The 12,433-nt window shown below is 38.8% G+C and overlaps 1 protein-coding gene across 8 annotated transcripts in view; it reads right to left on the reverse strand.

Moving 5' to 3' along the window:
- Positions 1-12,433, reverse strand: part of LOC127648488 (microtubule-associated protein tau-like) — a 50,343-nt gene that overhangs the window by 15,314 nt on the left and 22,596 nt on the right. For 5 of the 8 annotated variants that reach the window (XM_052133194.1, XM_052133195.1, XM_052133197.1 and 2 more), the window contains 4 exons: positions 11,193-11,291; positions 6,633-6,665; positions 4,385-5,590; positions 430-464 (listed from right to left, as the gene is read on the reverse strand). In XM_052133194.1, the coding sequence (XP_051989154.1) occupies positions 430-464; positions 4,385-5,590; positions 6,633-6,665; positions 11,193-11,291 (1,373 nt within the window). The remainder of the gene's footprint in view (positions 1-429; positions 465-4,384; positions 5,591-6,632; positions 6,666-11,192; positions 11,292-12,433) is intronic. The other 3 variants (XM_052133196.1, XM_052133200.1, XM_052133199.1) reach the window with 3 other exon arrangements.

Below are 12,433 nucleotides of genomic sequence, written 5' to 3' on the forward strand. Positions count from 1 at the left end.
AGAGCCTGGACTGTTAAAACGACATGGAGTTGAGGTGGAAGAGCGCTTTTGCTGGGGATGCTTGAGACTGTGGACCCTCTTTGAGGGGCAGAAGTGGGTCTATCTTTAACATTTGTGGTTGTGGTGGATATCTTATTTGTTTGTGAGGATAACAGAAACAAACTTTAAAAACATTGGAAAATCAGTAACTAAGAAATTAAATATATGCAACAAATGATAAGGTATAAACAAATAAAACATCAAAATTATACTGTAAATGAATCTTTTGTTTGTTTGTTTTGCAACTCTTGCATTATTAAAATGAATGTATGCGTAAACACATCTTAATACAAGAATTACTCCTCAGTGGTTAATCATTTTAACACATTTGACTAGTCCCATTGGTGTTGCTTTCACTAACCATAATATCACCTGTGATAATGGCTGTACCTTTTTTTCAGGAGTTGCCCCTGCTCCAGTTTTGGCTGTAAGAAAGAAAGAGCAAGAACGCAACAGTAAGTGTGAGCTTTGTAGTCTTACGTTTAGTCACTTGAAATCAAGAAGATGCCAATCCACTTGAATTAAAAGAGGGAAGGTTATTGATGTTGATGTGTTTGCACATCAGTGCTCAATGTGATATATCAACTGTGATGTTTAGTGTCCTGTTCCCAGAAGCAGTGATTCCAGCATTTCAGTTTTGTAAGTTTGTGTATGGGTATAACAGGAATTAGTGTAAGAACCTTGATTTAGTATGATTTGTGCAATGCCTTGTTCAATTATAGCAGTTAAAATGAAAGAAAAAAATAATGTTTTAATCTAGTATCTTAACTCTTTCCTCGCCAGCGTTTTTAAAAAAAAGTTGCCAGCCACCGCCAGGGTTTTTGACGATTTTCGCTAAATTTTAATGGCCCGCAGAATATTTTCTTCCATGAATATATGAAGATGCTATATATCACAATAAAGATCTGAGCCTCTGCTTTTAGGCAAAAAAAAAAACGATTTTATTTTATCTTCATTTGTTCTTTTTTTATTGCGAGAACAGAGGTAGGTTTTGTCAAAAAACAACATTTCAGACAAAAAGCTGATAAAAAGGCATGTTTATGTCTGATATTTTGAGCTTCTCAATACTCCACTTCTTCATGTTTGAGACGATCGCAGTCTGTTTCTTTGATCAAAGAGTTGCGTACTCTTTCAAAACATGCGCAGGGGTCTTCCTTACCGTATAACACCTAAAACACGGAAACCCGGAAAATTCCGTGTTTGGCGGGGAAGCGTTTTTTCATAAAACACGGAAAATTCTGTGTTTGGCGGGGAAAGAGTTAAAGCTGAGTTTGGAAACAGTCATTATTTTTGCAATACCATTTAGTACCACTAGTGGCACAGAAAACACTAAAGTAATTAGCTAAAACCATAAACAGAGAATTTAGCTTACTAGAAATCTGAGCCACAAATGGCTGACTTGAAGCCAGATTACTATATATAATATATCCTTTGTGTCCAATCTAATCCCACTTCACACTGTCAGTGACTCGCACCCACAAAGCGACAGGAGACATTCATTTTCAATAAGAGCTGGCGACTTCCAGCGGCACGAGCGACAGCGGATGCTGGTGACGGGATACGGGTGTGTCAAGAGACACAACAAAGTTAAACTTTATTCAAATGCAGACATCGGGCAGCGACAACCAACAGGGGTGAAGACGGTGAGACATCATCCGTCTCCTGTGAGATACTGGAGTCAAGTGCAGGCAAGGTTTAGAAGAAATGAATGCTGTCATCGATTTCACTGTTCTATATAATTTGTTGGAAACCATATACATGGATATACAGTAATAAACAAATTATGTGTGGAAAACCGAAATAGTCGGCTTGATCGATACATTGATAGACTGTTCATCTTGTTCAAGATATGATGCATTGAGCACTGCCGCAGTTTATAGAACTTATAAAACAATTTCAGAGGCAGAATGTTCATTTTTAGAGGCAAATGAAATTATTCCTTGTCAAATAAAATTATATCTTAGTTTTACCAGCAATGTACACTGCTATGGCAAGTTGTGAAGTACACCAATAACATTAGAGTGACAGCAGTATCCCCTACTAGCAACACACAATACAGAGACTAGTGACATCCAGTAACAAAGTCGCTGACAATGTGAACACGGCTTAAGAACTAGGGTATACTAAGTTTTTCTGTATGCCGTAACGTTTCAGCCTAGGGCTGGGCGATATGGATCAAAAATCATATCTCTGTATTTTTAGGATGAATGGCAAAACACGATACATATTTTGGTATTTTCTACGAAGTGGGCAAATGTTCAATTGTAAGTCAAAGCCACAAGTGTGATGGTAAATGAAGCTTGCAACGCTCTTTGTTTGCGAGGCAGAAGACTTTTCAGCCTGTGAAGGCTTTGCGGCCGGGGTTGCAGCAGCAGCACAAAGTTTAACACACTCTTCGTACTGCAGTTTATGTTTGCTCCCTAAAAAGATCCCACAATGCACTGTAAAACCCAGGGAGAATTGTTGCTCACTATGTTACCTTACCAGAAACATCCTTTTTGTCTTCTGAAGTCTCTCAAGTCGTTAGATGACAAGCACAAGTGTAAAACTGTTAAGTGCAAGCATTATTTTCTCTTAAAAAGAGATGTTGTTTGTAATGTCATTCATTCATAATTACCATGAATGTGAAACAATCTTTTAAATATTTAAGTTGTTAAAAAAAGTTCTCTATTTTTTCCTCTTCGGGAAAGTCATTCAAACGTAATAGTGCATTTTTTTCTTTTGGTCTTGGAGCAAATGTATATGTGAAAATAATATTTGCTGTGATCGCCCATTCACTGCTGTTGAAGTTTATCCTGCAAACATTTACTTCCACGTTCCAAAACCCAAAGCGTGAAAAAGGTCTAGTATAACACTTTACATTTGAATATCTTCAATGAAAATTAATGATAGTGTCATTAATACAGCGATGATGCTGATTAATAACAGCTGCGCTACAATGCGTGAGCTCATTAACGTGTCGCGGGTGATTGAGGCATAAATATGATGTTCAAATGCAAGGAATGTTAATTCCCAAGTTGAAGTACCTCAGTAGATAAAATAAAGTATTAGACTAAAAGTGCAGTAAAATCTAACTTCTTTTCTCTACATCATTATAACTCTCCTAAAATGTCTCTCATACATTCTCTTCTAAAAGGACTTTGTTCCATTCTCAATCAAAGCACTCGCGCTTGTTAAAGAGTGGCGTGCGGTCATAGCAACCATTAAGGCCTACAAAGGCCATCTCGTTTAAACGAGACATGTTTAAAGGAGGACACTCGGTATACTGCAGCCTTCAAAGGACGCATCCTACCTAGCATGAAGCCTTCCAAATGAGACATAGCCTGTGTCTCCCTCCATGTTGCAGGAGAACTTGTGAGAAAGTGGGACGGGTTTGTGGGCAGAGGGAGAGTGGGGGCAGGGTTGCGTGGAGAGCTTGAGATAAGAGAGATGCAAACACTGGGATGTCTTTACGGAAGAAACATCAAACTATATCAATATAAACGGTATTGTCACATCCTATATCTCTTGAAAATATATTGATATATCTTCAAAAGTTGATATACCGCCCAGCCCTATTTCAGCCTTTCAAAGTATACTCTTTTGACTGTGAGCCCGTACGGGTGTATTTGATTCATGTATACTACGATTGCCTAGTGATAACTTTTAGTACAGTCAACTCAAGGCGCATAGTCAGACAACGTGCTCAGGCACAATCTGTCCACTTGTATAGAAAAACTGGATTTAGCTCTTAATTTATTTGTACATGTGTGTGCATTGTAAACTGGTTGTGTCTGATCTTTTTGTAGGAGACATCTGAACAGCTGTGGGAGACATTTATTGGATGCTCTATCCGAACCCAGCAGCAAATGCTGACCTTCTCCTTTCAGTATTTGTTATAGTCAACCTCGTCTTCATGGGCCATTGGGTCTCCTTGGTTGTGTTTATGTTTATTAAAATTGATGTTTGGAAAAGGAGTGTACCAACAAATGTAACATATAATTAGTAATGCATTCAACATACATGCACAGGTGACATGCAATACAGAGGGGCAGGTGAAAATTGTGCCAAAAGCAGTCAATCAATGCACAGAGTAAGTCACAGACACAAGCAAAACACTGACCACACACAGAAAGGGAAGAGGAAAGACAGGGCACAACGGATCAAGAGAAAGAAAGATTTTGTTGCTACAAGCAGCCAGTTTCTTCAATCGAACACGTTCTTATTGTAGTGTGCGTTTTTCCGAAAGAAAGCTGCATAATTCTACTGCTCTACTTTAAAAAGAAAAAGGGAGGATAAACAAAAGAAAATCTTTGATAGAGGAGGAAATTGTGAGGGGGGCTGAAGAACAGAATGGAAAACAGACCTTTGGATGGGGCACCGGGGAGGTTTGCTTTTCTGGCCGGAGCAGCATCTTTAGAGGGTGTTTTCTGAAGTTTTGGAGCAGATTTTGGGGAATAGGTGGCAGCAACTGTAGCAACAGGTTTCTTTGTTTTGGCGGGAGCTTCTTTGACAGGAGTTCCTTTACTTGGAGCTTTTGTGGGTGTTACTTGGGCACTAGGTTTAACAGCATCCTTAGCTATGGCAGCAACTGCTTCTGGTTTGGCAACCGACTGGACGTTTTGCACTACATTCTCTGCATTAATAAGAACATCATCGCTTGTCTCCAAGTTCTTCTCTGGCTTCTCTATCTTGAATTCCTTTGCTTCTTTAGGTTCTCCAGGCTCCTCCGACTTGGCTTCTGCCTCAGGTACCATCTTGGGTACTTCTACTTGGGAGTATGCTGCAATGCTGGTCTCATCCGCTTCCTGTTCTTGTACTGGTACCTCGGATTCCTCTTCTTCCTCCCTAGCATCAGACTGGAAGTCCATGAGGGATGACTCCTCTTGGGTTGGGTCGGCAGCAACACTGAGAGAGAGGGGTGAGCCTGGATCTGCCCTGCAGGAGTCAGGGCTCCTGCTTTCTGGTGGTGTTTTGTCAGAGTTGCACTCCCAGCCTGCAAGGGCACCCTGCTGACAAGAATCCTGAGGTTCCGTGTAGTCAAAGGACAGGCCCCGTTTTTTAGCTTCCTCTGGTGTCATGGGAAGATGAGTAGGGGTTTCATATCGGCCATCAATGCTATTGTCTATCTGGGATGTCGAGTCTTGGGCAAGAGAACTTTGTTCCAAGGAAACTACCGTTTCTACCTCTTTTACGTCACCTTCTTCATCTTCTTCCTCATGGTCTTCCATGTTGATGGGGCTCCTAGGAGCCTCTTCTACATCAGGAGAGTTAGAAAATTTGCTCTCAGACTTCTCCATTTTATTCTCTTTCTCATCCTCAGATCCATTTGGACTGTGATGGTCAGACATCTTATCTGAAGGACTCCTCTTCGCCTGGCTCTCAAAGCTTATGATCCCTGAAGCCAACCCATCTGAGAGGGTTGTTGGCAGTCCATGCGGGGACATGGGTGACTGGTGTGGGCGGACAGACCTCTCCCTTTCCCCATTCTCTCTCTCTCCCTCACCATCCAATGATGCTGCACTGCTCCGGCCACTTTCTGGTGGACTGGGACTTCCTGGTGTTAACTCTTCTGATGATGTGGAAGGCAGAATGATAGGAATAGCCACAGACAATACTTCAGAATTAGCAACACTCAACCACCCTCTCTCCACAATCAACATCAGAAGCAGAGACAGAAAGGAATAAAGGAACTAATAATAACAAAAAAAACAGACCCACATAAGGAGCCAAGGAACAATTAAGACAAGGTTTTCTTTTTGTGACAAAATGTTAAACCAGTCAACAGAACAAATATCTTTTTTCAGAACATGAGTTAAAAGGCACTTTTACAGTAAACCATGTTTGCTCATCTAAATTAACAAGCAATACAATACAACATGGATTGTACTGAAACATGCATAAATACAAAGGCAAAATGAGGGGTCGATAAAGAGTCTTGAGATCAATTCTTATAAAAGTGCCTTTCACTCATCATATCACAAGTTACAATAAAAACAATCAAAAACAAAATCATAGATAGAAACAATACTAATATCAATTGTCCAATCAAACCACAATATCGACAATGACCCAACAGACCCACAACATATTTGTGAGCTTTGTTGTGTAAAGCATTGATGACTGGTAATAAAATGGCAGGCAAAGCAATGAATTGGTGCCTTTTCAATTTGCTAGTGTCATGTAAATACACAGAAGGTACCTTTTTGGATATGGGCAGTATAGCAAATATTTTGCATAGTGCCGTGAATGCATTTAAAGCTATTTCAATGCATTCAATTATTGCTACAGATTAAATTTCTCAGCTTTATTAGGTTCAGTGATGTGTGCATCAGAGCCAATAAAAGCAAACTTTATTAAAAAGAATATACAACGGGAGCTCTCTATTAGATCACCTCCTGTTTTTTAATGACCATATTTGGGTACTCCCAATTAATTAATATTAAAAATGCACAACATGCTTTCTTTGGTTCCCATTGAGATCTCTCCTTCTTTTTTTTTTTTTTGCATGTATGCATAAGCACTAATGAAAGAACTGCAAATGAAAACTTTTGATAAATATCTTCAAAATTTTAACAATGCAGGTGAATAAGGGGGTAGTGAGCCCACCATACCTTTTCCAGCTTCTTCTGTCCCTCTTGCAGCTGCTGGTCAAACATGTTACGTGATCACATGGAAGCAAGGCAAAAGAACAGATGGGATACAGAGAACATTAACCACAGCATTCAGTAGGTCTCATTACTAGAATGATTGCAAGTATATTGCTTGGATGAATTATAGCAAATATATATATATATATATACAGTGAGGAAAATAAGTATTTGAACACCCTGCTATTTTGCAAGTTCTCCCACTTGGAAATCATGGAGGGGTCTGAAATTGTCATCGTAGGTGCATGTCCACTGTGAGAGACATAATCTAAAAAAAAAAATCCAGAAATCACAATGTATGATTTTTTAACTATTTATTTGTATGATACAGCTGCAAATAAGTGAACACCTGTCTATCAGCTAGAATTCTGACCCTCAAAGACCTGTTAGTCTGCCTTTAAAATGTCCACCTCCACTCCATTTATTATCCTAAATTAGATGCACCTGTTTGAGGTCGTTAGCTGCATAAAGACACCTGTCCACCCCATAGAATCAGTAAGAATCCAACTACTAACATGGCCAAGACCAAAGAGCTGTCCAAAGACACTAGAGACAAAATTGTACACCTCCACAAGGCTGGAAAGGGCTACGGGGAAATTGCCAAGCAGCTTGGTGAAAAAAGGTCCACTGTTGGAGCAATCATTAGAAAATGGAAGAAGCTAAACATGACTGTCAATCTCCCTCGGACTGGGGCTCCATGCAAGATCTCACCTCGTGGGGTCTCAATGATCCTAAGAAAGGTGAGAAATCAGCCCAGAACTACACGGGAGGAGCTGGTCAATGACCTGAAAAGAGCTGGGACCACCGTTTCCAAGGTTACTGTTGGTAATACACTAAGACGTCATGGTTTGAAATCATGCATGGCACGGAAGGTTCCCCTGCTTAAACCAGCACATGTCAAGGCCCGTCTTAAGTTTGCCAATGACCATTTGGATGATCCAGAGGAGTCATGGGAGAAAGTCATGTGGTCAGATGAGACCAAAATAGAAGTTTTTGGTCATAATTCCACTAACCGTGTTTGGAGGAAGAAGAATGATGAGTACCATCCCAAGAACACCATCCCTACTGTGAAGCATGGGGGTGGTAGCATCATGCTTTGGGGGTGTTTTTCTGCACATGGGACAGGGCTGACTGCACTGTATTAAGGAGAGGATGACCGGGGCCATGTATTGCGAGATTTTGGGGAACAACCTCCTTCCCTCAGTTAGAGCATTGAAGATGGGTCGAGGCTGGGTCTTCCAACATGACAATGACCCGAAGCACACAGCCAGGATAACCAAGGAGTGGCTCTGTAAGAAGCATATCAAGGTTCTGGCGTGGCCTAGTCAGTCTCTAGACCTAAACCCAATAGAGAATCTTTGGAGGGAGCTCAAACTCCGTGTTTCTCAGCGACAGCCCAGAAACCTGACTGATCTAGAGAAGCTCTGTGTGGAGGAGTGGGCCAAAATCCCTCCTGCAGTGTGTGCAAACCTGGTGAAAAACTACAGGAAACGTTTGACCTCTGTAATTGCAAACAAAGGCTGCTGTACCAAATATTAACATTGATTTTCCCAGGTGTTCAAATACTTATTTGCAGCTGTATCATACAAATAAATAGTTAAAAAAATCATACATTGTGATTTCTGGATTTTTTTTTTTAGATTATGTCTCTCACAGTGGACATGCACCTACGATGACAATTTCAGACCCCTCCATGATTTCTAAGTGGGAGAACTTGCAAAATAGCAGGGTGTTCAAATACTTATTTTCCTCACTGTATATATATATATATATATATATATATATATATATATATATATATATATATATATATATATATATATATATATATATATATATATATATAGGTGTATCTCACGAAGACCACTTTGTTTTTCAAATATGTGCTTATTTATTCTGAAAACAATGTCACAATGTAAAAGTCCTAGGATCTTAATAGTAGAATCCCCTTTCTTTATGCAAAATATGTTTGTTTTTTTCCTTTTGAATTTGAGCTGAAATGTGACCTGGGCATTTCTTGACAGGTTTTGTGAGATTTCCCCATATTGAACTCTATCATATCAGCCTTCTAAACATGCTGAATGCAACTCAAATAAAGAAGGTGGCTGTCAGACTAGCTTCTGGTTAGTGTAGTAAATCCTTTCCCCATATAATTAATATAAAGTGAGTCTATCATACCTCATTACTAGGGAGAGTCAACATTATTTATAACTGGATAGGCAGAACTTTCAGACATTTCATCTCAAGACTATCTGGGAGTTCATTACACGCGAGGAACTCCCATGTAAAATGAAATGAGCACCCATTAGAGTTGTGGACCCCTTTCTGCTCTTCTGCAAACATCAGCAACATGTTCTCTAACATGAAATATTCAGCTGATGGCTAATGGTAGTCTAATCCATTTATGTCGCTCCAACTTCATAGATAAACAGCATGCAACATACATAACACTATCTTGATGTCTTTGCCTTGACTAGACCTCTGACAAGATAAGTGGGTTCATAGACTTGAGAGGGTAAATGATAAATGGCACTTGTCTTGATGTTTGTTCACTTAGACTTTGAACTTTTTTAAGTTATTCATGTCCTATATATTGGCAGAAGAAAGCGTTATTGTTTACCTTGAGTCCAGGGGGTCATACCTATCAGGACATGAGATAATTATTGTCTGTTTGATTCCATATGAAGTGATTTGAACATTAATATTATTGTTACTTTATGGAATGGGATCATTTGAAACAGAAAATGTGATTACACTTATAATGTCTGGGATATGGCACCAAACAGGTGCATCTATCTAAGCCATTAGCCATCCAAGCGCTTATCTCTTTAATTCACTCACTCACTGAGTTTGAAAATGAACCTTTCCCTTCCCTGAACTTCCATTAGTCACTTATGCAAATGCAAGGATGGAGTGGACATACCTAATTGCTTTTTGACAAATATTCTGGGCTTTTACTAGCCTTGAAATCTTTAAAAAGGAAGTAATTATGTTACTTCAGAATACTACTTCCTGTTGCAACTGCATTTTACAACCTCAAAGGCATGCAATTAGCCTTCACTTAAATCTTTCAGTGCTGTTTTGCATTCGCTATCATAGCATCAGGGAAAAAGTAACTGCTAAGTTTCCAAAAAGCTTCTAGGAACATGGCAAAGTCAGTACTGAGAGGTTGCAGGTGTATTGCTTGTCTTTAAAAATAGGGATGCCCCAATACCATTTTATTGAGGAGTACGAGTACAGATACTTAATTTTGGTATTCGCCGATACCAAGTTTTTATTTTTTTTTCTAAACTCCTTATCAACAGTTTATTTCAATTTTATCATCAAAGTGGTGTTTAAATAAATTAATTCATTAAAACTTCACAGATGTTAGATACTGCTTAAGTATAATACCATTTATACTGACTTATTATTATTATTAGTAGTAGTAGTAGTAGTATTATTAGTATTACAGTGAATTTACAATTAAATTACATAATTTTACAGTAGTGAAATATTTCTGTCATACTTTTTTCTTATAAATGTACCTTTAATTTTGACCAAGTATTTATTTTGAAGTGCTTCCATGTTGTTTTGACCAAGGAGCTCTGACGTTATGATGGAAAAGCCGGTCACTACATGACCCAAAGTGATTATTAAACCGCAAAAGGCTGCTATTTCATTAATACTTTTTGAAAACGTATTGCGATCAACGGCAAAGCATAAAATGTTATTGTTTACTCTCAGAAAGAAAATAAATAAATAAAAAATTCACCTTTCATCATAAAGGTACATTTTGCCCAAAAATGTATATTCTGTCATTATTTACCACTCATCTTGTTCCAAAACCAAATACACAAGGAAAATTCAGGCAGTATGTTAGTCTCAGTTCCCATTCACTTTCATTGCATCTACTGTATTTTCCATACGCTGTAAGTGAAAAGTGACTGAAGTTGTTATTCTACCTAAAGTGAACAAAAGAAAGTCTTAACGGTTTGTTAATAATGTTTATATAATATTAATATATTTTTTTTTAGGTTCACAATTTTTGGGTGAACTATCCATTTTAACAGGCATTAAGAACTGAACCACCTGGCGGGCCCTCTGTTTGAAATTAAACCATAGCAGAAGAAAAGTAGCAGGAGTGGATGATGAACGGCTAAAATATGTATGACTCCAAATCGCTTCTTGCACTCTCATTTGTCCACTGTCAAAGGATAAATATGAGAGGCTGGCTTTGATAATGAAAAAACTATTCACTTTTCAAAGCTTCTGTAAGCTACAAGTGCCATTTGTTGTTTTATTAATATTCACTGATAATTATTTCACCTGAATAGTACATATAGTACTATGTAGTCATTACTTCATTCTTGAGAAGAAGAGAAAAGTGAACTAAAGCTGAGGCCAAACTGAAAGTTGTATCAGTAGCATGGAAAGCGGTAGAATCAAGGGAAATTGTCTCTTGAAGCTGAGCAATAGGGAGTAGTGCAGCAAGGTAGCAATGTTGTAATGTAGAGAGGCACCATTGTAGTTGGAGGGTCATACCCATTGGGACATCATTATCAATGGAGGTAGAATTGGGTTCGCAGTCCTTCAAAACTGGCTTTTGGGTGGTCACTTCAGGCGTTGGTTTGTGTGTATCCTCTATGAAAGAGTGGTCAGTTTTTAGTTTGGACAGCAGAGGTGGATCAGATAGGAAACAGAGCAAGCACGATAGAGCAGTCTACTGTATATCCTTAAGTGTTACATTGGTACATTGGTGTTACTTATACATGTAGAGCTATAACTGTCCAAATGTCATTTCTAAATGGGCAAAGTATCTTGCAACAGCCAGTGCTGCAGTGTTATTTAAACTGGCAATCAGCAAAATACATACTCAGAAATCAACCGAATTTGTAATTTCTGAGACATTCTGCTTCATTAACTTCAGCCAGTACTGTTGAGTGTTTCCTGTTTGGAATTTCAAGTTGCTGGTTGATAAGGAGGCTTCAGCTGTGCTCCGTGAAGGAGCATGGGGTTTGTTGAAAAGTTGTAATTTGTGCTCGACAAACCTAAAATGGGTGAGGCAAATTATTCTTATTGATGTAAACTAGAACCTACAACATTTCAACATATTTGAGGGTGAGCTTCATCCTTCCATCATCCATCCACCCATTAATCCATTAAAAGGAATCAAAAACTGGTCAGTGAACAGTGATATTTGTTCCCAATACGGACCAAAACTATAGTGAACACACAATGCAAATGAGGACAGAATGTCTAGAAGCTATTCGTAAACAATTGAACTCCCGACCATTCTCCATCCATTGAAGACATAAAACAATTTATTTGTGTCAATTTTTATCTGGTGGTGGAGATTGCCTGAAATTTGTATATTCATGCAACCCATAGTTATGAGACTCACAATCAAATTGTGGTTTTGCCAATTTTAACCCTAACCCTAAACCCTAACTTAACCAAAAGACATTTGCACTAATCCAGAGCATAGCACAAGAAGTAAATCTAGAAACAATATTATGAAAACAGCAATAGCTTACAGCAACAAAAAGAAAATCATTTAAAATAGGACATTTTGTAGGGGCACAGGGACTCCCAGGTGAGGCTAAGCCATCTGTGGTGAAGGTTAACACCAAAGAAACTCCTAGGGCAACACGAGAGGTGGACAGGCTCACTCAGAGTTGAGGGCACCTCAAAGATGTCAAAGTAGGCTTGGTTTCATGTGTCACGGCTGCCTTACAGATACCCTGGATTTGTGCCCTACATAAGACAGGTTTTACAGAAGTATC

The sequence above is a fragment of the Xyrauchen texanus genome, chromosome 8 (genome assembly GCF_025860055.1).
Source record: "Xyrauchen texanus isolate HMW12.3.18 chromosome 8, RBS_HiC_50CHRs, whole genome shotgun sequence".
NCBI classification, from domain to species: domain Eukaryota; kingdom Metazoa; phylum Chordata; class Actinopteri; order Cypriniformes; family Catostomidae; genus Xyrauchen; species Xyrauchen texanus.